The 27,627-nt window shown below is 42.0% G+C and overlaps 1 protein-coding gene across 3 annotated transcripts in view; it reads left to right on the top strand.

Annotated features, from left to right (window-relative positions):
* Positions 1 to 21,233, top strand: part of LOC117591343 (neural cell adhesion molecule 2) — a 103,509-nt gene extending 82,276 nt beyond the window's left edge. Inside the window, exons 12-20 of one of the 3 annotated variants that reach the window (XM_034284568.1) lie at positions 7,605 to 7,707; positions 9,376 to 9,487; positions 9,586 to 9,667; positions 10,590 to 10,731; positions 12,619 to 12,800; positions 13,988 to 14,175; positions 14,929 to 15,037; positions 15,728 to 15,957; positions 19,573 to 21,233. In XM_034284568.1, coding sequence (XP_034140459.1) covers positions 7,605 to 7,707; positions 9,376 to 9,487; positions 9,586 to 9,667; positions 10,590 to 10,731; positions 12,619 to 12,800; positions 13,988 to 14,175; positions 14,929 to 15,037; positions 15,728 to 15,957; positions 19,573 to 20,256 — 1,832 coding nt within the window. In that variant the 3' untranslated portion in view covers positions 20,257 to 21,233. Of the gene's footprint in view, positions 1 to 7,604; positions 7,708 to 9,375; positions 9,488 to 9,585; positions 9,668 to 10,589; positions 10,732 to 12,618; positions 12,801 to 13,987; positions 14,176 to 14,928; positions 15,038 to 15,727; positions 15,958 to 19,572 lie in introns of those variants that run through there. The other 2 variants (XM_034284569.1, XM_034284570.1) reach the window with 2 other exon arrangements.
* The last annotated feature ends 6,394 nt before the right edge of the window (positions 21,234 to 27,627 follow it).

The raw sequence follows: 27,627 nt of genomic DNA on the forward strand, positions 1-27,627 counted from the left end.
ACTCTTCTATTGATGCTGATCAAGAATATATATCATCATCTTGTAAACCCGCATAATTAAGAATACCCTAACAAATGTAAACTTAGAGCTACTTTAACTTCATATAAGTTCAGCATTACTTAATAAATGTTCACATTGCCATCAAGCAATTATAAGACACCTACAAATTGGGGGCTCGTCCGAGAAAAGCCCAAGACTAAAACACCAACATTTGTGAGTTTGTGTGTGTATTCAGAGAATATGTGTATTTGGCGAATAAAAGAGTGCGTGGACTGGAGATCGATCGCTGTGCGGAAATCGCAGTCTGGCTCGTCGTGCGAAAGACACCAAACAACAGTTGTCGAAGAAGACGCAGGAGCGTTGGCAGATATTCAAGGGCACAGAAGCGTCCCCATAACGGCAGACGGCAGCAAACACAGAATCAAAAATCTTCGTTGTTGTTGTTGTGCATAGCGTCTGAGAGGCTAGAGCTACAAGGAGACAAGCGGCGCAGAGACGACAATCTGAGTGCGTTCGTTCCAAAGAGAGCAGAAGTAAGGAAAACGGCGAGAGACGGCAGAAAGCAAACACATCAAGAGTCAAATATCTTCGTTGTTGTTGTTGTGCATTGCGTCTGAGAGGCTAGAGCTACAAGGAGACAAGTGACGCAGAGACGACAATCTGAGCGCGTTTATTTCGGAGAGAGCAGAAGCGACGAGAGAAAACGACAAGAGCAAAAGGCAGAAGGCAAAGCAAGAACCAAAAAGTTGGTTGTGTTGTCTAGAAACAGAAGCTACAGGTACAAGAAGGGGCAATCGGCAAGGAGACGATCATCTGAGCGCGCCTCTTCCAGAGAGAAGAAGCACAGACGGGAAGGAACCAGAAGTTAACGGCGAACAGCGAATACGAGGCAAAGCAACCGATAGAGGACGACATCTGCAGACAAGCGAGATCTGGATGTGGTTGTGTGTATGCGTCGAATTTGGCCTCTGGAAAGTTTTGCGGGGAAGCAAGAGTTAAGGGTAAATCAATCGTTGTTTGGGGTGAGTGTTAACAGAGGAGCGACTGTTAACAGAGACGGCAGCAAATGCGATCTAAAAGTGTGTTAACATAGAACATTACTAACTGGTTAACCGTAATAAGTTACTTAATTTCGATTTCATTAAATTTTTTTAGATTTAAGATATTTTTATTTTGTATTTAAATCATCACGATTCTGATTGAAGAGATTATGACGCTGAGAGTCGCTGAGTTGCGAGAGAAGCTAAAAGGGCTTGCGTTGCAGACGACGGGACGACTAATGGTGCATTTCGGTTTTCAAGTTAACGAAGAAGAAGTGTCCGAGAATGAGTCTGTAAGAACAGCAGTTGACGATACCGTAGCAGTTCCAACAGGTACGCTATCGACAGAGAATAAGAATAAGTGTGTCACATTTTTCTGGTTCTAATAACCCCGACATCAATCAATGAATAGACGAATTAGAAGAATGCGCAGTTACTGTTCAGTGGAATCTATTACAACTATTCGTTTATGCCAAACAGTTATTGGCTGGTGCTGCAAAATCGTTTGTTTTGTGTTTGCGGGATGTTCGTGATTGCATCGTTAAAGGCAGCTCTGTAGGAGGAGTTTCGTGTAAAAATATCTTCCGTATCTTCAGAATATCTTCAGAAGAAAGCAGAGTCGTTGCATGACTTTTTATATGCGTTAATGGAGATAGCCAATAAAATTAGATGATGAGAGTTTAATCGAATATTTTGTGGATGGTATCCCAGACGCTAGGGCGAGTAAGGCAATGCTGTACCAAGATAGAAACGAAAAGGAACTCAAATTTTAGATCGAAGTATATCAGAAAGCAAGAGGCCGATCTAAGCCATTAAGCTATAAGTGGTCGGAGAGGAACAAAAGTGAAAGTTCGGAGAAAGGATCAGTATCAGAAACGGTTAAGAAATGTTTTAAGTGCGGAGAAGAATCGAATTTAAGGAAAGATTGCCCTAAGAATGATTTCTGTTCTTTCAAATGTGGCCAACCAGGGCACCGTGCTGTAAATTGTAATGTCAAGGTCGAAAGCGGACAAGAAAAGAATAAACAAGAAATAAACAAGCGGACAGAATAATTACAAACATTATTCAAAAGAAAGACGTCGTAGTGAGGCCGTCAGGTGTTTTCACTCCATCAGGTTTAGAATTAAAGTATGATAATTTTGTATTCCAAGGATTAATTAACACAGGAGCAGATTCGTGTTTAGTTCGTAGAGGGGTATTCTTTAAATTCGGAAATCTTGTACTGATCGGTCGTGAGAAATGTCTAACAGGGATTGGAGATAGTCAAGTTGTGACTTTTGGTAGCTTTTCGATCCCAGTGAAAGTGGCTGATATTGAAATGGAGGTAAAGTTTCAAGTCATTGCAGACGAGGACATCGGTTTTGAAGCCATTTTAGGAAAGACTATCCTAGATCATGTTGATATGCAAGTTTCCAAGACAGGAACAAGAGTTGTTCGTAGAGTTTGTGACGAGGGCGAAGAAAAGAAATCGGATCAGGTAGCATCGTCCTCTTGTGTGGAATGGATTAACGATAGTAAAGGCATTTGCATGTCAAGCATTATGAAAGTTTAGAAGGAGTGTTGCATTGATGTTAGAGATATGGAAAAAGAAGCCCATTTAACCGACGACTGGGTGAAAGCTATTAGGGGTACTGTGGAGGACGAGGAATATGATATTCAGAATCAGATTTTGTCTAACGATCCAGATAAGGAGCTAATTAAGGTACCGGCTAAAGTCATATTATATTCCGAAATTGAAAGATAAAGTATCTCGTGTAGTAAGTAGTTGCGTCGAGTGTATGATTGTAAACGAAAAGACAGGAAAACGTGAAGGTTATTTTCAGCCAATAGACAAGGGTGATAGGTCGTTACTAACGTATCACATTGACCCGAATATAAAATAAATAATGGAGAAATCACTGATCGTAGAGTTTGATAAAGAGCGCGAAGAGATTAGGAAGGAAGTTGTTGAGAACATCGCAAGGGTACAGCAGGAAAACAAAAGGGGGTTTGATTTAAACAGGAAAGAAGACTCACAGTATTTGGTGAATGATTTAGTAGCTATCAAACGGACACAGTATGGAACCGGCTTAAAACTGAAAGGAAAATATCTAGGGCCGTATAAGGTAGTTAAAGTGAACAATCATGGAAGGTATGAAGTCGAGAAGATTGGTTATATCGAAGGACCATATAGGACTTCCCAGGACCCATCCGAGGCGAATGGTCCGTCAGGACAGCCGAATGTAGGAAATTAAGGAAAGAGAGAAACACGAAGCGGTAGTAGTTTTGTCGTGTCGTCGTCTGCAAAGAGCGGCCATCGGCTCTGAGAGAACCGACAGCGAGAAGGAGAGATCAGTCGAAGTCGCCACTCGTACTCAAGCAGTACTAAGAATACCCTAATGTAACAAATGTAAACTTGGAGCTACTTTAACTTCATATAAGTTCATCATTACTTAATAAATGTTCACATTGCCATCAACCAATTATAAGACAACTACATACATGTACTTTATAGGGTCGGAAACGTTTACTTCTGTGCCTTACATATGTACATCCAGTTTTCCCCGCAAACACTATATACCCTATTTACTCTTCGAGTACCGGGTATAAAAAAGCCATTCCGTAGGGAATGACTATATCTATCAGATTACCGAATTGGGATTTGATTGAATCAGAATGAAAAATTTTGCTGTGGCTACCTTAACACCGTCCAGTATCTTTTCTTTCTAAAAATCCAAATTTTGTATTTCAAAGCTTAATATGTCCCAAACGGTAAGCTAAAAATACAATGTGTTGGGGTCAATTTTTTAGCTGCATCGATAAGCTTTTAAGATGAACAAAGTTACTTACAGCCAGATCTAAGATACTTAAATAATATGAAAAAACTGCTTCTTAAAAAGTCTTAAAAAAATTAGATTTGAAAAATTCTTCAAAAAAAGTTCTGCCATAGACAAAAAAAAAAAATAAAACTATCGTCAGACCATTTCTAAGCCTCATATCTTTCATAAAAAGTGGGTTTGGTTCCTTGAGTTTTTTTAGCACTGCGCTCCTCTTCATTTTACAACCCAAATAGGGATGACGAACGAGTGCGGGGCACGCTAGGCACTGACTTGACGCAGTTGCCAGTCAAGAAAGGCTGGGAAAATATTTTTAATTCCGCTTTTTGCATAAATACACAATTTTGAAGTTCGCGTTTGCTTCTTTTTTCATATGGTTGCGACATGCGCTGTATTTTTGCCATATTTGTTTGTAGTACTAGCAGCAGCAGGGCCACATCCAGGACTCTAGCTTCCAGATACAGATAGAGGACATTAGCTGGGGCTGCAGCTTTGTGTGTGCTTCAAGCGGAATTATGCTTCAATTTAACAGCCCACGAAATGTTGCTGGAAGACTCGTTCCTAAAAAGGATTGCCCTGCTCTGCACCGCACAGCCAACTGTGTGCTTGAATTTAAGCAATTTGACAAACGCCTCGACTGATGAGGATGATGATCGCAATCGTAATGAGCTATGGGGAAGAATATGGTGGCTTAGCTGGAGCAACTGCAAATGCGGCTGCAGCTCCTACTCGTACTCTTCCTCCTATCTACTGCTGAGCGATGTATACATATGTATCGCCCCACACAGACACTGCTCCTCTGTATCCTTTTTGAGCCAAACAAATTGCTGCTCCAACTCAAATACGCCACACATGCACTCGGTTCACTCCACTCCTCTCCACTCTGATCCCCTCCACGACAGCGAATTGCTGCGGGCCATAAATTAAATGAAGTGTGCACCGCAGCCACAGCCATAGCAAAAGCGGCGGCTTTTCTACCACTTTTGCAGCCTTCATTTGGTGGCATTTGGGTGGAGCACATTTTAAACTATACTTATGCAACTGATTTGTGATTTAACTCTAAATATAATTAGCCATTTCCCCGTTGCTTACCATAATCAGAACTCCCCCTGAAATTAGTCCTCCCTCCCACTTGTTGCTATCATCCATTTCCCTGAAGGAATTCCTTTTGTGAATGTCATTGAACTTTTTATACCCGGTACTCGAAGAGTCGATAGGGTACATTGTGATTGTGCGGAAAAAATTTAACACAAAGAAGGAAGTGTTTCCGACCCGACAAAGTGTATATATTTTTTATCAGTCCCGTCAGCTCGTCTGTCCGTCTGTCCGTCTTGTTTTTCGGATAGTACTAAGCGATTATAAGAGCTAGAGCCACCGAATTTTCCATCCAGACTGCTGTATGCTCACACTGATGCAAGTGTATTTAAAAAATTAAAAGCGAAAATCTCCCACAGCCACAATTTTAAAGATACAAGAAAACTAAAAAAGCCATTCCGTAGGAACACTCTATATCTATCAGATCACTGAATTGGGATCAGATTGGATCATTATTATACCCAGAATGAAGATATTAATTTGCAGTGGCTAAATCCACCCACCCACAGTTTTTATTTGTTTTTTGCACATTCCCTCATTCCACACTCTGCTTCGTGTAGTGTGCGGCTCTAGTCACTAGTCAGTATCAATCTAGTCAGTATAGTATATATACTATTTGGTTAGTGCTCTAGTGGAGCGGGGCGAGATATAAGAGCGTGTTGGCGTGAGAAGGGATGTAGATGACATATATAGAAAAAAGGTAAAATGTGAAATGAAAAAAAAACCACTACTGAGTTCCGGGTATAAAAGTTGTAACGCTTTCCTCGTTCATTCTTTATATTGTGGAACATATAGTTCAGTTCTTCGTGACACTTCCACCGCCATCCCCGTGACTCCTTATGCCCACTCAAGTGTTGCTTAATTAGAGAAATCGACAACGTAATCAGTATCCACCTACACCGCCCCAAAAAGCAAAAACATAAAACGAAAGTAGACAGCCACATCCAGCCACTCCCTCCCTCAGCAGGATTGCAGGATGTGGGCGTTATTTTCAGGCTAATTAATTACGACCCTTCCCCGCTCACCCAAATTTTGCTTCTTATATAAATGTTTGAAGATAAACAATTCATCAGAAATTAAAGTTGCTTTTATAAATGCTGTAGAGAGAGAGGGGTGAGCTGATACGACGATAGAAAATTATAAATACGCCACATGTGCCGTCAGCTAATAATCCTTTAACGTTTTTGGAACGGAACGGAAGGGAGAACGAAACGGAGTTCAGAAAAACCCCTATTTACCTGGAAGTACTAAATCATGTTGCGCCATTAATTAATTTCCCATTGAAACAAGGACCGGGAGGCTTTTAGTCCTCCACACCGCGCCGCATATTCCCTTCATCCCTAAGGACTGACGGACGGCCAGATTTACAGACTGAATGACTGACTGATGAGAAGGCGTCGTCAGCGTTGCGCCCTGTTGTCCCCACTGTCTAAATCACTTTTGTGCGTTTTTATACCTTGCACTCGAAGAGTAAACAGGGTATATTTTTTTTGTGTTCGGAACAACAGAAGGAAACGTTTTCCAACCCATAAACAATATAAATTCTGGACCAGTTTCAATAGCAGAGTCTATTTTTGTCTGTCCGTCCGTCTTGATTAACTGAATATCAAAGACTAGTCAGTAAATTGTGTGTGAAGACTCATGTGATATCACACTGTTACGAATGTATTCCCAGAGTCCTTCCACCCCAGCTTAGGGCGAATATCTCTCAAATTCCGTAGAGAACGGCCATAGCTATCATAACCCCGAATTTAGATCGGCTCAGATCATTATTATAGTTAGTTATAGTTATTGTAGTTTATGGATAATATATAATTAGAATGTAGGATGATGCAGGATGTAGAAAAAATTTATAATTGGAAAATATCATAAGGTTGCATACTGACTGAGTACCAGGTACGAAAGTTGTGACGCCTACGAATAGTCTCACATTCCTACTCGTTCTTGTTCTGTGTGTTCTCACACACATACACACGCACGAACGCACAACAAACCAAATACTTTGACTCTCATTTATCATCGATTTTAAGAAAACATTTTAATGCCCCACAGCCGATAAGGGTAGGCTAATGGGAAGGATATGATTAGAGGGCACATCGTAAGATATTCAGAGGAGAGAAATGGGAGGCTACGCCCATCAACAGGTGACTGGAAACGGGGAAACGACAACCACGATATAAACATTTTGGTTTTCCTCTCAGATATCATCTGCAGGAGAGTTTGAGAAGCCTTTGAGAGTTTAGAGATGGGAAAGAGCCTTTGAAGGGGAGAACTCAAACCTATGCAGATTAAATCTGAATTGTATATTTTGGCTACCATTACACTACTCGTCAAAATTTTTATTTAAGCTTCGAACCAAACCGACCCGAGTATTTCAGTACTCAAAAAATACTAGAAAAAACGAGTAAGAACGTTTGTGAGACGCTTGGTACTGGGCTCAACTTCTATAACCGGTACTCAGTCAGTGGCTTGGTAGTTTTTACCGAGTTTTACATTTTGCATTTTTTCTGCGTTTACACAACTGCTCCCGCCAACTCGCCCTTTTAGCTTGCCACTATCCTCCATATCCGCATTTCTTCATTCTGGCTATAATAATGATCCAATCTAATCATAATTCGTGTTATCTAATGCCCTTAACTTATTCTGATTACAGATACTCCGATATGCAAGCACTCGGACCATGTGATATTAATTGGCGCCTCCAAGGATGAGACTGTGGAAGTAATATGCGAAATACAGGCCGATCCCCCACCGCGGTAAGTGCAAAAAAACAGCAAGGGAATCCTGAGAATCTTCTCCTGCCCATTCCTGTTGCTTCCTACCCCTCCTTTAAAATATTTTCTTATTTTTTTCCTTGAAACGCTATTGCTCTGTTGTAGGAAATTGCTTTCTGTTGACAAATGATTGTAAATTTCGTGTGCGAGGAATTGTGCGAAAATTAAACAATATTTTGATGCCTCTGCGTAATTTTTTTTCCTTGTGCTTTCCACACAGACCTTAAATGTTTTCTTTTAATTCATTTTAAATTTGGCTTTTCCAGGAAGAGGAGAGGATGATGCTCCCCGCTAGTGCTGGGGATTCAGCTGGTCAGCGGGAATGTTTCCGACATTAATGTTTTTTTAATGAGCCCCCGCCCCCACACACCGTTACCAGCCGACGACGAGGCCTTACCAGCTGCCACACTGCCTTAGTCCGAACTGTCTGAGTGTGACTCTCCCGGTCGCACTTGCACTCCATGTCCCGTTCTGCTCTGACTTGTATTTAATTTCCACTTTTTCGATCTTTTTTTCTGTGCACGGCGGTTGAGCTGACGCTTTATGCTAACATAATTAATCATTAGCCGGCGGAAAATAAGCGGGACCGAGGCGGCGGCCTTGTTGTGGCTGGTGGTTGCTGGAGAAAACAGTAGTAGGTGCGAGATGCATACTGGAAAGATACTGGCGTGAACATATAACAGCCTGCTTCAAACTTTTGACGTGGTCACAGGGGACAGACTCTTGAGTCCAGTAGTTCCAGGGGGGGGAGTAAACTCAGTGGATGCTAGCATGGGATGATTGGGAGGGATGCGGGATGTCAGCATTTAAATGCCTGACAAGCAGCAGCATCACAAGCAGCCAGAGTATACAAATTGACTATTTTCTGAATATTAAAGTAATTAAAGTAAAATGTAATCAAAATTTGTGTTTGGTTTTTCGGGGGTGTCTTTAAATGAGGACAACCTTGCAGGCAATTTACGGAAATCTAAATATTTCTAAAAATAAATATTTCCAAACGATTTTTCCCTTTCAGGTTTTTTCCATTAAAAAACTATAATTATCCACTCAACGAATTAATTATTATGTTGGTGCTGGTCCTCTTCCATAATTGATTTCATTTAGCTCTGGCGGAATGTATTTTTAAATGGATTTATTTTTTACCTTTATTGATTTACGGTTATTTTTGCACTGTGACGCCCTCGAAGTGCCCCGAAAGCGTCAAACCGTATATGCCAGAGATAATTAACCTTTCAAAAGGCTTCCGCTACCAATGAACATATTTATGTACATATATCTGGACAGGACTCTGTAGAGAGGCTGTGTGGAGTGACGAGTTCGGCCCGGTTCGATCCATCTGTCTCCGTGTTTAACCTTTAATATTTTAAGGAGCTATTTTAAAAATGTAAAAGTTTGCCAACATGATTCCACTTGCTAAATGTCCTTTTACGCTCCTGCTGCTCCTTTGCCTCCTCACCAGATGATGCTGCTGTTGCTCATGTCCTGTCCTGTCCAGCTCTGGGCTGTTCCGATATATTCTTTTCCTGTCGCTGACACACACACAGAACACACACTGCTGTCAAAATGTCAACGCAACTTTCGCTCCATATGTACATACACACATACACATATATATAAAATAAAATGTTATATATTTTATTTCTCTTGCAGAACATTTCGGTGGAAATTCAACAACTCGGGCGAAACCCTGGACGTGGGCAGTGAACGTTTCAGCGTGAATGGAAGTCGCAGTATTTTAAAGTACACACCAGTCACAGATCAGGTAAACACACACACCCTTTGACCATCTGCCCCTATTCCTTCGTGCAATTAAGCAAGAGCTGCATTTTAAATAATAAATATAAATATATATTTTTGCAGGATTATGGCACACTGTCCTGCTGGGCCTCGAACGAGGTGGGCACCCAGCAACATCCCTGCCTCTTCCAAGTCGTACTAGCGGGTGAGTGTATGGTATAAAATGGGTGTGAAGTGGGTCTCTATATTTTTTGTTATGCAGGTTGAAACATGATAAATTCTTCCTGAATTTGTGTTCAGGAAATTTACAGTTTACAGTTTTCAAAGCCTAAATTCTACCTCTAGAAAAAAGGCGTATTTAATTCTACTGCTTCTACAGTCACCTTAATAATTCCTGCCATTTTCTTGATTACTTAAATTTTCAAGAGAAAAATCTGAAAATATTCAGTCCTAGTCCTGCCTGAATGTTTCATGGAAAAACGTGCATGTACCATAAAGCAATTTACCCAAAAATTTGTACACTCCAAACAATGTCCACCCTGAACATGGATGGTACTTGATCCTTTTGGCTTTCACCCCATTCCCCTGCCATTCCCATTCCCATTGGCAGCTGTTTGCTGTTGCTTCTTTACGTGCAATTTGACCTTAACATGTTAATACCGACTGCAGACACGGACAGAGTGAAGATGGGACTGGAACTGGTACTGGGCCTTCTGCTCGGATTGCCACTCGCGTGGGCTGTGGGGACAGACAGACGCTCGGAAAGACTGACTTACTGACCAGTGGGTTCCCAAAAACCAACAAAACAACAGAGATTGGACATTGTAATCCGATTCAAAATATAAACAATTTTTATATGCTACTGTTTCTCTCTCTCTTTCTCACTCTCTCTCTTTCTCACTCTCTCTCTTTCTGTTTTCCTTCCTCCCACCAAAATAATGCTGCCGTTGCTGCTGCCACTGCTTCTGCTTGTTAATTTCCTGCGTTACGTGGACCAACATAAATCTGTTTCCGATGCTCGCGGCGTTCGTACTGTTTGTCCCTGTGTGTGTGTGGATTGAAAATCCTCATTCCCGATATGCGATTCCCGATGCCCGGCGCCCATTGCCCAATTCTTGGTGCTACAGCTCTGCCGAATGCTGTCAGCAATTGTAGCGTCTTCAACCGCACAGAGCTGAGTGTTGACATTCAATGCATACCAGGCTATGACGGCGGCCTGCCTCAAATATTTGTACTCGAAATGTTTTCAACACGCACAGGCATCACCAGGTAAGCATATTAATCAACTACGAGTATAACTACAACAACTGTGCTCAGCCCGGGTCCCCCGCTTGGGGCCAGCTACCGACGTGCTTTTAAGCTGCTTATTACCGAACGCCCCCCGATGGCAGGCCAGGGCAGGGCAGGGCAGGGACGGGAAGAACTGAGACGAATTGTAGTTCCTGGCTGAAGGGGAAGGGTTATTTGCGGCAGCTTGACCCCAAGCACAGATATGGAGCGCATGTCAAACAAACGGCTCCATATCGTTTCGGGGGAATATGCATATACATACATACATGTACAATGTTTGTTTGTATGTGTGTGTTTTCTTATTTTCTTAACCCGAGCACGGGTTGGGTCATTGCATTCAAATTCGGGTAAACGGTGCAAGGAAACGGCAGAATATTTTGCTTACATTTTAATTGTTTTAATTAAGATTTGAAAATGCTTAAATGATCTGTAATGTTGTTGGTGATAGCAGGAAGAAGTAATAAATGCGAATGCAACAGTGTCTCTATTTTGGTGTTTTTGAACCTCATATTCGCAGGACACAAGCATCTGGCAAAGTGTTTTCTAATCCCACAAATATATCTAAAAAGATTATATTGGCCTGTGCAACAATTTGCAGCTAAAAAGCAAACCACTTCTAGGCATTACAAATTAATATTTAGCTTTGTTTTTTGTGTCTTTGTAATTTATTTTATGTTCTTTTAATTAAAAACTTCAATCTTTTTCTGCTTCTTTGAGGTTTCTTATTTACTTATTTACTTTTATTTATTGATTTCATTGAACTGATTTACACATTTTCACAAGGGTTAAAAGATGTGCAAAGATACTCTACTCGTACATATTACATATATAATATGTATACATATAGCACCTTGTTTACACTTGGGCATTTGCCATCCATCCCTTGAGAGATGGTAGAGAAGGCATTCGGTGTCTGCGCTTGACACCTTCCACAAAGACATAAGCGGCCAAGTACCAGCATCATATAATTCCGTAATAGTCCAAGCACTTTAGTTCAAGGATATGCTATACACATTATAGGAATCCTGTCCAGTTATCTACTGCTGTTTCTACAGTGTGTGTAATTAGGCGTGAAACAGGCTGCGCTTGGTCCTCGAGATTGGGCTTGGAACTCCGCACTCCCGCAGTGTTGCTTGTCTTTGAATGGCTCTTCCAGCCAGCGCAGATGCAACTTGTGCGAGTGTTGTATGTTACATATGTTCCTATTTAGGAAATCAAATTCATACCTACCCATAACATTATGAAAGGGTTTCCTTTCGTTTTAGGGGACACACAAACATATAATAAATATTTCTTCTTAAAAACAAAAGTGTGCCCCCCCAAGTAAAATATAATAATAAAAACCCTCATTCGAAAGCGGGAAACAAACGCAAAACCAAACATCATTATCAATTTACAAATATTTGGCAGGAATCTATAAAGACATTGAACCCTAATATTTCAGGACTTCCTCTCAAGGTTGCGTGGGGGAAGTCGAAGGGGGAAAGTCATCGAGCCAAAGACAAAGCGTCTTGTTGGCCAAAAGGGCATCAAATTCAGATTGAGGTCAGGATTGGAAAGCGGAGGGCAGATCTTCCTCTACCAACTGAAGACCCCCTTCGCTGAATTGGTTTAGACATTACTGAGGGGGTTAGGTGAGGAAAACATGCCAGCCAAAGAACCTAAAAAAAAAACACAAGTATCAGAAAGATCCAAGGAAAAAAATAGGGCTGGAATTTGTGGCTTTGGTTTTGGCTTTTGCCGGTGCCTCCGCCTCAGACTCTGCCTCTAAACATTTGATTAAAGGCTTAATGCCGTTGATTTCGTTGCCATTTCTTTCGATTTAAATGCCAATTCTCATTCCATTTCCCTCTGCCTCCCTTTCAGATTTAATTTGAGCAACGCGGAGGAGGCTCTCTTCTCGCTGGAGAATCTGGACACGCTGTCCTCGATGATGGTGCAGGAGAACAACTCGCTGAGGCTGCGCATCTACTCGTACAACCAGAAGGGACGAGGTGCCGCTTATCTCTTGCCCGATTTCATAATTGGCTCAACAGCTTACAAGACAGGTGAGTGGCACAGTCATGCAGTCGGACGGAGAGCCTCTGCGCAAGATGTTGCCGCCAACACCGAAAAACGAGCAACACAATTTGATTGAGTGATGGATGGATGGATGAATGGATAGTCGGGTGGATGGATGCAGGGGCACTTCTTTCCTACTCAGAGCTTTATGGCTTTGACACTTGAGGAGCTGCCATCAGGGGCAGAGAGAGAATCATCTCTGCTCTTTCGGGGTCTAGACTCTGTGATTTCCTTCTCATGCATTAATCCCATGCATTCAGCACCAGACCTCTCCCTCATATTGATCCTCTCCTCTCCTGACCTGGCAGGTAGGCTCCAGACAGTTACCAGCAGTACTTGCATAATCAACATGCCTGCCTCTCCCCTCCTTCTCTTTTGCATAGCCATTCCGGCTACCATCGACTGATGGAGTAAAATATGTGTAAAGTTACTTTTATACATGAGCAGAGAGGAATCAGCAGGAGCCAAATCTGGGGTGCAGACCCACGCACAGTGGAACGAATGGAAGAGAAAACTATGGAGCTTATGGCAGGAAAAAAGAGTGTTGGAAGGTTTATAGTAGAGCAAGGGATGAATGTAATATTTGGGAAAATGCTGGATAGAATAATAAGAAAGATAATGGTAGATTTCGATAAAGTATTTGAATCTTCAGAATTGAAACACAAAAAATGAATGGAGAGGAACCAACCAGAGCTACAGAAAAAGTCTGATCAAAAAGAAATAGTTACCCAAGTGAAGGCTCCACCAAGTGCTGCTCCACTTACTCGTCTGTAGGTCTCTGAGAATTTCCACCTTCTTTTTTTCCTACTGTCCATCCTTTTAACCAATTAAACTTTAGATGCTAGACAAATACAAAACCAATACTTGCACCACATATACTCACGTATCCTCTTTGCTTTTTCCCCCACTTTCAACCCACAATTTTCATGTGCTGTGAAATTCCTTTTGGCTAAATATAAAACCGTCAAAATGTCAAACAATTTAACGTGCTGCCTGCTCAACGGCAACGGGCCTCAACAACCACTTCCATCGGCAATCAATTTGATGTGTTGATATATGCCACCGATGGCAATCTATCTAAAACCCAACGATGATTTATGAACGGGGACCAACAACCTGTAATTACGGCAACAACAATCTACAAACGGCGCAAAAAAACACCTCCAACCCACAGACGACGACGTAACACTGACATTGTCGCCGGTGATTGTTGGAAGTGTCCTGACCATCATAATTATTGCTGTTGCCATCGCGATACGAATATTTGTGGTGACATTTGTGCACAATTTGCGGCGCAATCGTCATCACGGCAGCAAGGCAACGGCTACCGGTGTCACGGCCCAACCAGGGGATGTCTTCAAGGTGAGTGTACCCCCTGAACCCCCTTCCACGAACCACAATTTGCACCGCAATTAATATATGTGCGAATGTGGGTAACATTTCCTTTTTAAACCCGGTATTCGAAGAGTAAATAGAAAAAAAACGTTTCCGACCCAAGCATCAATAGCCGAGTCGTTATAGGCATGTCTGTCTGTTCGTTTGTCCGTCCGTATGTCCGTCTTGTTTGTCGGCTAGTTATCAGAGACTATAAAAGTTAGAGCCACCTAATTTTGCCTCCAGACTGCTTTGATGTCACACTGATACAAGTGTATTTTAGAAATAAGCTCCGCCCCGAAATGGGCAAAAATCTTCTATAGTCACAATTTTGAAAATAAAAGAGCACGAAAAAACGCAGTTCCGTAGAGAACTACCATATTTATCCGATCACTCAATTTTGGATTAGATTGGATCATTATTACAACCAGAATAGAGAAATACATTTGAAGTGGCTACCCCCACCCCATCCAGCAGCTTTGCTTGTGTTTGTTTTTTGTTGCTCATTCTTTCTCGCTCGCACCCTCTGCCTCATGCAGTGTGTGTCACTGGGGGAGTGTGGCGATGTAGATAAATAAGTTATATAGATGTAAATGACATACATATGTAGCAAAAGTAAAATGTACAATTCGAAAAAAACAAGTAAGGTACAGATATACTTACTGAATACCGAGTATTAAAGTTGTGACGCGCACGAAGCGTCTCCCTAACGTTCCTCCTCGTTTTGTGTTGCTTTGGCAGGGCGGCAACATGGAGAAACCACGCTGGCAGCATACGGACATAAAAACAAAGTCATCGGAGGATTTGGTCGAAGACGAACGTGATCCGGATGTAATACCATCGCAATATGGTAAGATCATAAACAGTTTCCTCTTCTCTTTCCTCTCTCTCACATCCGGCAAGAGAGGTAGGGAGACGGGCAGAGTACACTTGACTTCTGGAGGAGCTTGATGAGAGAGACGAAAAGAGTTTCCTTTTGATGTCGTTTGTTACGGAGAACAATTACCATCTCCAATACTATCTGTAGTAAGAGTATCCCTTGGTGCGATGTATCGCATGGGGGTCCAGTCGAGTGCCCTGTGGGTCCTTATGCTGAAACCAAGCTGCTGCTTTTATAGTGCACTTTGAGCATTAAACTTTAATCAAATTTTATGGCCACTTTTCCCGACATTTACTTTCATGTGTCCCGACAATTGTCGCGCATCGCAACGCTATCTGTGTGCTGTATCCTGTTCCTGCACCACTCCTGGAATCTGCTATGCGCTCTGCTCTTTGGTGACCCGCAATCGTAATCAATCTCATCATCACAATAACAACAACAACAATTCGACACTCGTCGAACCGCCAAACCATTCCAATCCAATCAACAAATGCAATTTTCTTTTAATCGTAAATATTTTTAACGATGGAACCCACCAATCTAACAACGCAATCGCCGAATCTCCCTCGTCTGTCACATGGAAATGGACACGGATGCGGATGCGGAATGAACATGGACCCCAAAACGTGAAACGGTCATCAATAAATTTCAATCAAACAGTTGGCGGCAGCAGCGCGGGAAGCAGTGGCAGCAATGCCTCGAACGTTGGCAGCACCACTGCGGGCACCACCACTGGCAGCAGCACATCCACCGCAGTGGTGGCAACAGCAGCAGCGTCCGCAGCGACAGCGACAGCAGCCGCATCAGCATCAGCATCTGATGCCCATCAGTTCACATCTTCCACGTCCCTGGGAGGAGGAGGTGTCTCCAAATGGTCACCCAATGGCAATGTAAGTAATCGCAGTGGATGGATGTTCAGACAGCAGGTAAAAGCTGTCAGAAAAGTAGCTGAAAAGAGGGGATCGTTAAGAGTAGATTCAAGCAGAACAAATTCCTTTCATTTGCAGTTGAAGTTGCAGCTAAAATATATTGTTACATCATTTATAATCTTTCACTTTCTGGACACTCCTGGGACAAACCAAATGACCATCTCTCTCGCCTAAACTCGTAGATTGTAGTGTAATTAAATATCCCACTCAAGTGTCTAGCCTTTTGTGACCATGCCAAAAGGGTGCCGCAGCAAATTAAAATGAGTCAAACTCTCACTTTGTCCATAGTCCTTTTGCTTTGCACTTGCAATGTTATTTGGCAACTGTTTGTCCGGTGTTTGGGTTTGGGTCGGCCAAATGGCAAACCAATCTGGTTAGACCAAGGACCAAGGACCAGTTAACGTCTGCCACTTGTCAGTTGCGGTCCGTATTAACCGTGCAACTCGGACTACTCTGGCCAATACTCCGTGTGTCTCTGTATCTTCTGTTCAGGCAATCTGTTCACCGAACTGAAGGCAATCAACTAGTCAAATTTTCAAATTGCTAAAAAGATTCCAAGGCAACCAGAATGCCTTGTAGCTGGTGCTACCTCCTCAGACTTCAAAGTCCTGGGAGCCAAGAGCTGGCTACTCTGACCAACATTCGACTATATTAAAAAAAGCTTTTAAACTGTCAGTTTGCCTTCGACTTTTTCTCGCAATGTCATTCTCGTTATGCTTCCCACTCGGGAGGTTATAAACAAAAATCCATTGGCTAAATCATGGGATAACGTGCCATTTGAAACAGAACCAAACGAGACTCCGAGTCGTGCCACTCTGTTGCAAGCAAGTAAAAGAGGTGGGCCCTGAACCTGCCTTGCTCTGAGGTAATTGGGAGATTTTTAAAACACAATATATCATGTTGAGCTGCTGGCCATAATCAATCAAGTTCTGCTTCTTCCGCATTTATATTGAGCACGAAACTGAGCACGACTGAGGGGCGGATGAAGGGAGTTTCTATTTTTATTATATTTATATTTAAAAGATGGAAAGTAACGTTGGCATGGCAACAGGTGTGTGCCAGTCTGTCTGTGCAGAGCAATGCAACAAAAAAAAAACATTAAGAACGTAAGGGAAAGGAAAGATAATCTTTAAAAGGGAAATGGGAAATTGTATTTAAGAATCTTCAATTACTAAATTTCATGATCCATATTCGATTACACTACTCGACACAATTTTGCCGCTTCGACCCAGACCAACTTTTTCTGAAAGATATGGGGCTTATAATTGGTTTGATGATCATTTTTTTTCTATGACAGAGCGTTTCTTTAAATTATTTTTAATACCCGGTACTCGAAGAGTAAATAGGGTTTGTTGTATTTGTGCGAATAACGGTTGTATGTAACGCACAGAAGGAAACGTTTCCGAACCCATAATGTATATATATTCTTGATCAGCATCAAGAGCAGAGTCGATTGAGCCATTTCTGGCTGTCCGTCCGTCCGTCTGTCCGTCTTGTTTGTCGGCTAGTTTTCAGAGACTATAAAAGCTAGAGCCACCAAATTTTGGCTCCAGACTGCTGTATGCTCACACTAAAACCAGTGTATTTCAAAAAGTGGAAACCCTCCCAAATGTACAATTTTGAAGATAAAATAAATCTAACAACGCCATTCTGTAGGGAATGTCAGATCACCAAATTGGGATTCAATTGGATCATAATTATAGCCACAATGAAGAAATTAATTTGCAGTGGCTAAACCCACCCCGTCCCGCAGCTTATATTTTTTTTTACATTCTTTTATTCACACTCTGCTTCTGCAGTGTCTTCCGGGACTCTGCAGTGTGGGACTCTAGGAAAGCGGGCGAGCTTAAGGAGTGTGTTGGTGTGAGAAGTGTTGTAGATGTAAATGACAGATGAGGAAAAATTTAAAATTTAAAAAAAAAACGGCTAAGGTACAGATGTCGTACTGAGTGCCGGGTATACAAGTTGTGACGCGTAAGAAGCGTCTTACACGTCCTTTTAAGTTTGGTTCAAAGCGGAAAAAAAGTATAATTTTGTCGAGTAGTGTTATTATTTCAGTTTAACCTGCGAGTATTTTTGTTCAAATTTTCTAATATTTTTCTGCTTGTATTTATTTTATTTTTACATATCATTAAATTCGCAATTAGAGTTTATTTATGAACTTTCCTTTTACACACACATACATTTACATACATACATACATACATCTGTCTGCCTGTCTGTATATAATTTTTTTCCGGGAAAACATTCGCGATCCCCGCGAGCCGTTACCAGAAGCTCTGTGCCTGTGGAGATTAGTGTCGGCCATATGCACAGACCATGACCAATTGACTGCCAGTCCGCGAATATATGTATTTATATCTCACTAAACTGCAAATAAACAAGAGCCTGAACGCACCACCCAGTAGCCGAGAACTCAAGCCCCGAAACCGAACCAATTTGCAATGCAGAAAAAACCAGAAACAGGGACAGAAGTTCCGTACCCGTTATCGTACTCGCGAAATCAGCCAACGCTGCGGTTTCAACTCCCCCATGGCACAAACCGATGGACCATAGCATACCATACCATCTACAGGATCCGTCCACTCCGCAGACAGAGAGAGAGAGAGAGAGCGAGGGAACTCCTCCACCAGATAAAAGAGAGAAGTATCTGAAAGCGAAACGAATCCCAAAACGGAGCTGCGCTGAAAGAGAATTTTTGTTTCATTCTGTAAATGGGATTTGCTGCACAGATTTCAATTACATTAAAATTACCATTCCACAGTGCCAAGCGCCAGGGCCTCAAACGGTTGGCGATTTTCAGTGGGTAGGTGGGTGGAGAGTGGGCAATCGCAGCATAACTCAATTCGTTAATTAAATAATTTTAAATATTGCCAAACATAACAGTCGAAACGGCAATTTCACACCGTTCTTTCAGCCTGCCTCCCCATGCTGCCGCACCACGTGCAAATTGCATTGAGAGATTTCAATTAAAATTTCGTTCGAATTTCGTGTTGGTCCACAACATTTTTGGCGTTCAACCCGAAATATTTTGGTTTAATCATTGAAGATAATTGGATTGGCGCTGCTGGGTGGCACGGTCTGTGCTTCAATAGAAATAGCAATAGAAATATAAATAGAAATAGAAACGGTCGTTTCATCTAAATGGAAATATCTACAAATGAAAATTTTAGGGCATGTCAGAATATTTTTTCTAACTTATCTTACTCCAACTAAACGCTTCAAAAGATATTATGCAAATTTGGTTTCTGGTGGTTACTGTTGGTAGAGAAATTAAAGAAGGCCTTCCAAATGTGAGAATTGCAGTTGTAGATGTATTCGATGCAATTGAGAGTATTCCCACAACGAGAAATCTAGGGCCGAAACGGATTGATTTCATTTACCGAAATAACAAACGATACCCTCGAGATCCCACGCATTAAAATCAACAGTTTTTCATCGGAGTATACTCGACTTTTTCATTTAGAAAACTCTGGCATGGCATTCCAGAGCAAGAGCAATTTCCAGCTGAATGACTGACGATGCCCTAATGCCACACCATACCACATCGTGTTCGATGCCTCTTGTATCTTGCAGGTGGTGCCCCTAACGACTACGACGATGCCGTCCGGCAATCCGTCGAATACGACGGTCACCTACAATCAAATCAATGCGCAACGGGCCCAGATGTTGGCGGCCGTGGCTGCGGCGGGCGGAGGTTGCAGCAGTACCGTCATCTCGCCCAGCAGCAGCATGATGGGCAGCCTTGGGAGCAAGCCGCCACTGGGACTGAGCGGCACCATCATTGGCTCCCCGACATCGCTCTCCTCGATGGCCACGCTGGCGGCCCACCTGCAGCCTGTGCACGGCAGCGGCGTGGGCACCCTGCCACCTGGACTGGGCTGCGGCGGGGGCTACATACTAAATGCGTATGCCAGCGGGCGGCTGCACTACCCACTGCAGCAAGTGGGTGCTGGAGGGGGAGCCACTCACACGGCCACACTGAGTCGGCATCACCATCAGCAACAACAGCCACAGCAACACCATAATCATCATCATCAGCAGCAGCAGCAGCAGCAGAACCCGCACCATTCAGGCTCCAGCCTGCTCCTGGGCAGCGCCGGCAGCGTGATGGGCGTTGTGGGCTTGGCCAATAACACAACCTCAAACACAACTACGACCACCTCGTGTAACTCCTCGCAGGACCTGGATGATAACATTAATATAAATGCGATTAAGGACTGCCTCATGACGCAGCGCGTGCCAGAGAGTTGTGTGTAAGAGGCAAGGTCAGAGGCAGAGGCAGAAAAAGAAGCTTCTGGAAATCGTGAGATCCATTAATATAGATACGTACGTGTGTATTTAGGATATAGGAACATGTATATGTATGTGTATATGAATGACATAATTTTATTCTCGTTAAGGTGCTGTGCATATCTAATCTACTTTTAACACATAAGCGTCTCAAGCGTCACTCTGACTCTGTGAATCTGAGAAAAGCAAGGGAAATATCTGCATATCTTCAAGGCGATTCCATATCCATTGTTATATCAGAAGTTAGATGAGATAATATTAGATGAAGGAAGGAAGGATAAACGTATCAGAAAGAGTGGACAAGTTAAAGATTCCTTCGCAGAGTCTTATAGTAGATCTCTGCTTCAAGAATAACTCTTCTATCAATGTTCAACACTCTTTCCAATGCTTTGACTACATTTCCACTTAAATTGGGTAAATAATATAGCAGGCAGAATAAACGGATTAACCACACTATAATTTAAGGAAACTTCAAAAAGACTCAGACAATGTAGTAGATAAATATTTTGTAGGATACATTTTCCCAAATCAGAAATAGGATAATTGTTAAGAAATAGTAAAGATAAATGTGTGGTACTACTCGTAACACACTTCTGGCATAGTTGTAAACATCAAATATTAACCAGCTCCAAGGATAAGCTTTTTATTTTTTGTAAATAGGATATTGGTAACTGTTTATGTAAACGTATGTGAATCTATGTAGGTACATAAGAGACAGTACATATTTAAAAAGTCGATTCGTTCGGCGAAAGGTCCTGCTTAGAGATGGTAAAGTTAAATTGTTAGAGAGAAGAACGATACATTTAAGACCCAATAGAGCAAAGAAAACGGAAGAGTTTAAACTAAAACTGAAACATAAGAATAAATTTCTACAAATACGATTAGATAACTCAAGCAAAAAAGTGACAAAAAACCAAACAGAGACAACGGAAACGTATTTTAAAGGAGAGACAAAAATAAATATAGATAAATTACAAGAACCAAATTTAGAAATCTAATTTATTATTGCTGCTGGATGACCCTCTGTGGTCGAAACTTATTTGTTTGCAAGCCGGGAACAAGTTTTCTGGATTTAATTGGAATTTTCAGCTTTTTGTTTAATCTATTTGGACACATGTCCGAAATCCTGTTCAGCCCACACACACATGGCCAATTAAATTCGCCACTCAAACTCAAATACGCCCCCCTCTCTGTTGTTCGCCTGACAACCGCAACCGCAATCCCCAACACCCGCAAGACAAACCGCAAGTACGAGGCGAAAAAAAACTACTTAAAATTTCATATGCTCCTGTCTCCGTGTCCCAAACCCCTTCTCCACTTCCGTGTATTCGTGGGTGGATGCAATGCCGGAGCGTAGTGCTCACTCCCATTCGAATGGTAAGCCACATGAAACGTTGAACTTGAGCTGAATTGACAGCGGCAATAAGGAAATAAGCTTTAAATTACTTTCAATATTACTATATCAAAAAAGTAAGTAAAGTAAGTATGTCTGTTTTTGACCCCTCATCCGGAGCCACCGGAGCAACACACGATCATCCAGGGCGAACCGGATCATGTGTTTTCCCAGTGGAAAACCACTGACTTTAATGTCCTTGAGTGTTTGAAAAAAATGCTTTATCATTGTTTTTCTTGGTTTCACTCTGGGTTCCACAGATCGGTGGGACATTCTCGCGTACATGAGGTGTGGCGCGAAAAATTACATCAAAAGCAAGTCAAATTTATTAACACTTTTGGGGCTTTATAGAATAAGTATGGCCTTCCTTCTGGTTGACATATTCATGACTCCATTATACAAATAAATTAATCAAATGTTAACGAAGATTGTTCCGCTAACTAGGACACGTATCACGTCTCTGTATAGGATAGTATATCCTTAATCCTTGAGGTCCTTGAAGTGAAACTGATTGAAAAGCCAGCCTTTGACACGATGAAAAAAAGATAATTACTTATTATTACTTATTTTACTTTCTGCTGATTTTTTTTGACAGTCTGTAATCTGTTTAGTTTTGCGGACATTTGAGTCAAGAAATTCCATAATGGCTCTAAGACCAACGACGATTTCTGTAACTAATTTAACTTAGTTTTAAAAGTGGCCGTCGCCGATCATGAGGGCGCTAATGAGAGACGATTGTTTTACATAGTAGCGCCCTTTTCAGATACGGCCGGAGAAAATTCAAAAATTTCCCGCCTTTCATTTTTTGACCGCCAATCTCTTAAACGTATTTAAAATATATATTTGTAACCGCGAGTTTTCCGGAAAAAATGTATCTTCAAAGTTATGTATGTACATCCAAAATATAACAGAGCTTACCACTGACCGCACCGGACATGACGATTTCATGTTAAGGGTAGAGGTTTCAATTCTTGTTAAAATGCATGTCATATATTCTTGTGCATCTGTGTGTCCCTACAGATATTTAAATTTTCGGTATATAACCTACGGTTTTAAAATACTATGTCTTCGTTGCAAGGTGGACACAAGGTGTCGAAGTAAATCGGAAAAAAGGTTGCCAATTGCCAATGCATTTAAACGTAAATACCTGTCACAAGTTTTGAGAACGATCCCTTATCTTTGAAGATCGATTGAAGAAATTTGTTTACCCGCTTTTCTAATAATTTGAACAGCCACGAACAGCCGAGCGTCCCTTGCTGCTCTGCGTGGGTGACGCAATTTCAAGCGTAATGGTCTGCATTACAGTTGCGAGGCATGTCGGTCTGTCGAGAATGACATGGTCACGTTTATGAGGCAGACGCGAAAGGGCTTTAAGGAGCTGACCGTGGGCTTTAAAAAACAGGACGATCTGCTTCTAGCCATGGAGTCTCAATTCAGCAGTTTTAAAGTGCTGAATATGTCTCCTAGCCGCAAAAAAGTCACTCCTCGTGATCTGCAAGTGCCTGTCCCTCGACCGCTCGCTGCTGATCAACTGTCTCCGTCCACTCCGATAGTGCAGCAGCTAATTTCGTTCGCTACTCCAAGGGCAACGACAACTGCTGGTGATCAAGTTTCGGCTACCGAATCGATCATCTCGGAGAACATGCAGCCAGTTAGTACTGTAGCGTCCGTGTCTGTCGAGTCCGTTCCAAAGCCCTTCCCATCTATTTCGATCCCACCAGTTAATAAACGTCCCGGACCACCGGATATTGCCGTCACAGGTACCAGATCTGTGGTGCCAAAACCTCTGGTGGGAGTCCCACCAAAGCGGCAAGTTTTTGTCTCTCGGCTTGCCCCTGACCTCACATCTAATGATGTAACTGCTTTTATACAAATCAAAATAAAAGCCGATTTCTTAAAGGTGGAGAAGTTTAATTTCTCTTATGAAAAGGAGATAGCTTCTTTCAAGATTAGCGTGTCTCCAACTCATTTCGAGACCATTTGCTCCTGCAAATTTTGGCCAGAGCACCTGGTAGTGAAAGAGTTTAAGACTAAGAAGAAAAATATGCCCTCCATAACTCTTCCTAGTAGTGAGGCCAGTGCTCCTTCCTCCTCTGCTCCATCTACCTCTACCCTCTGCATTTCCAATTAATTTCCCTCATTGTAGCCTATCAAAATGCTCGCGGATTACGTAGTAAGTTGAACACTCTTTTTATACCCGGTACTTGAAGAGTAAATAGGGTATATTGTATTTGTGCGAATAACGGTTTTATGTTACGCACAGAAGGAAACGTTTCCGACCCCATAAAATATACATATTCTTGATCAGCATCAATTGACGGTCGATAGAGTCATATCAGAGTCAGCCAGAGCCATCAAATTTGGGCTCCACACTGTGTGCTCACACTGAAACCAGTGTATTTCAAAAATTAGCCCCGCCCCCTTCCACCACCGCAAAAGGGCGAAAACCTCATAAACCTACAGTTTTGTGGATAAAATAAATCTAAAAACGCCATTCCGTAGGGAATGACCATATCTATCAGATCACCAATCCGATTGGAACATTATTATAGCCACAATGGAAAAATTGGGGTGGGTTTACCCCGTCCCACAGCTTATATTTTTGTTGCACATTCTCTCATTCACTCTCTGCTTCGCGCAGTGCCGCGTCGCTGCCTCTGACACGTATCTGCCTCTGCCGCGTCTCTGCCCTGACTCTGCAGTGTGTGGCTCTAGGGGAGGGCGGCGAGCTAAAGGAGCGTGTTGGTGTGAGTAGTGTTGTAGATGTAGATGACAGATGAAGAAAAAATTTAAAATATGACAAATAACCGCTAAGGTGCATATGTAGTACTGAGTGCCGGGCATAAAAGTTGTGACGCGTAAGAAGCGTCCCACACGTCCCTTCTCGTTATGGATAGTTTTACATTTTCATCCCATGTTATTGTGTTTACCGAAACCTGGTTAAAGCCGGACTTTATTTGTTCCGAAGTTTTGGCAATTCGGTACAAAATTCGTTCGTCTCGACGTGGAGGAGGGATTCTGATTGCAGTAAACTCTTACTTTACGTCGGAACTTTTCATAGTCCAGGTCTTACAAGACCTGGAATTCCTCTGTGTTAGACTGATTCTTCCCGGCCAGTCTACTTATGTCACTTGCTCGTACATTGCACCGACTTCGGATGTACTAATATACGAGCAGCACTTGTCTGCCTTAAAAACTGTTTCTTCCTCGCTATCTGATAAAGACCATTTAATAGTTGTTGGGGATTTCAGCCTGCCAGGTAATGTCTGGTCTTCGGTAAACGAGTCAAACAACCTTGTGCCCATGTCACGACATGAGTTTATTGATGGCTTATTAGACCTGTCCCTGTCTCAAGTCAACCATGTAAAAAACTCCTTGGGTCGATTGCTTGATCTGTGTTTTGTCTCGGATCCGACCGTAGCGTCTTAACACGAGCACTCCCGCTCACTATACCTGAAGACTGCTATCATCCTACTTTCGAAGTGTCCATAGATATTGGACCTACTGTATCGGATCGTGCGAGTAGACTATCTGAACCGCTGCTTTCGTAATGCCGAGTTTACGAAGCTCAATAACTTAATTAGAAATTTTGATTGGTCCGCTCTGTACTCGTGCACTGACGTCATTGAACCCACAAACATTTTTTACAATGTACTTGACACAATTTTTGACACGTGTGTCCCACTTTCATGACCGACTAGATCTGCGAAACCTCCTTGGTTCACCAAAGAGTTATCCAGTCTAGCGAACCTAAAATCAAGACTATTTAAAAAATCTCAAGAAGTTGGTTCTCCCTCTTCTCTTTCTAATTACTTAATAGCTCGGTCAAATTTCACTGTTCTTAATTCTCAATGCTATAGGAACTACCTCCTTCGATGCAGGATACTTTTTTTACAGGACTCTAAACAGTTTTACAGCTTTGTAAACAGTTAGCGTAGAACGTCCGCACATCCATCCTCGCTATCATTTTTGAATATGTCGGCAAACAATGATCAGGCAAACGCCGATCTTTTTACAACATTTCTTCAAAACATCTATTAATTATAATTTGTATGCACTTGATCAAGGGGGATGTATACAGCCCTGACCGCTGACCCGCATAAACTTTACGATTCCCATTAGACCCACCAGAAACTTTATTCCTTTGTTCCTTCCACTATGTAGATTGAATTATGCCTCACACGAACCCTTTAGGGTTNTACTTTCGAAGTGTCGACATATATTGGACCTACTGTAATGGATCGTGCGGGTAGGCTATCTGAACGCGTCCGCTGCTTTCGTAAAGCCGAGTTTACGAAGCTCAATAAATTAATTCGAAATTTTGATTGGTCCGCTCTGTACTTGTGCAGTGACGTCATTGAAGGCACAAACATTTTTTACAATGTACTTGACACAATTTTTGACACGTGTGTCCCACTTTCATGTCCGACTAGATCTGCGAAACCTCCTTGGTTCACCAAAGAGTTATCCAGTCTAGCGAACCTAAAATCAAGACTATTTAAAAAATCTCAAGAAGTTGGTTCTCCCTCTTCTCTTTCTAATTACTTAATAGCTCGGTCAAATTTCACTGTTCTTAATTCTCAATGCTATAGGAACTACCTCCTTCGATGCAGGATACTTTTTTTACAGGACTCTAAACAGTTTTACAGCTTTGTAAACAGTTAGCGTAGAACGTCCGCACATCCATCCTCGCTATCATTTTTGAATATGTCGGCAAACAATGATCAGGCAAACGCCGATCTTTTTACAACATTTCTTCAAACAACCTATTCCCAGCAAAGCTACCCAGGTCATATGTATCCGTATAGTTTACCAAGGTCGAATGGCATTTTCTGGCCTTTGTTTAATGAAGGCTCCTTACTTCATGAACTTCAATTAGTTAAGCCGGTATTTTCACCGGGCCCTGACGGAGTTACCGGCTGTCTACTCAGGTACTTTGCCGAGTCTCTGTGCGGACCTTTGCTAAAACTATTCACTCTATCCATCCATTCTTCTAGCTTTCCCCCCATCTGGAAGGAATCCTTTATAATTCCTCTCTATAAGAAAGGTAGCAAGTCTGACGCTAAAAACTATAGAGGTATATCTAAGTTATCCGCTATTCCTAAAATGTTCGAGAAACTTTTAACTCCGCACTTGCAGCATCTCTGCAAATCACTTATACCTCCAGCTCAGCACGGATGTATACGGCGACGATCAAGAACCACTAATCTTTTACATTTCATATCCTTTGTCATTAAAGGCTTCCAAGGTAACTTGCAGACGGATGTTATTTACACTGACTTAAGTAAGGCATTCGATTCTGTAAACCATTCTCTTCTTGCACAAAAGCTAGCTACCTGTGTTCTAGGTCTCAAAGGGTCCTTTTCAAAAACTCCTTATCTTTACCTGTTATGGTTACTTCTGGAGTACCAAAGGGTAGCCATTTAGGCCCCTTACTTTTCACACTCTTTATTAATGACCTGCCTACTGTATTGACAAATTCTCGAGTACTTATGTATGCGGGTGATGTTAAGCTCTGTGTCCAGTATAAGGACATTTCATCTCACTCTCGCTTGCAATCAGATCTCAATATCTTTCAGTCATGGTGTGGTGCAAATATGTTACACCTTAATGCCTCGAAATGCAATGTAATGACTTTTTATCGCTCCAGCCCCTTCCTGGCTCCTTACACCCTCTGCGGTAGTTCTCTTGAGAGAATTACATTGGTTGATGATCTAGGTGTTAAACTAGAACCCAAGTTAAAGTTTTCTGAACACATTTCTACCATGGTAAATAAAGCCATGGGTGTGCTTGGGTTTATAAAGAGGTGGTCAAAGGAATTTGAGGACCCCTATATAACGAAGACTCTCTATATCTCGCTTGTTCGTCCGATTTTAGAATACGGCTCATGTGTATGGTGCCCTCAGTACAACATACATCACGACCGTATTGAATCAGTACAGAAC

The sequence above is a fragment of the Drosophila guanche genome, unplaced genomic scaffold, assembly GCF_900245975.1.
Source record: "Drosophila guanche unplaced genomic scaffold, DGUA_6, whole genome shotgun sequence".
Lineage (NCBI taxonomy): Eukaryota > Metazoa > Arthropoda > Insecta > Diptera > Drosophilidae > Drosophila > Drosophila guanche.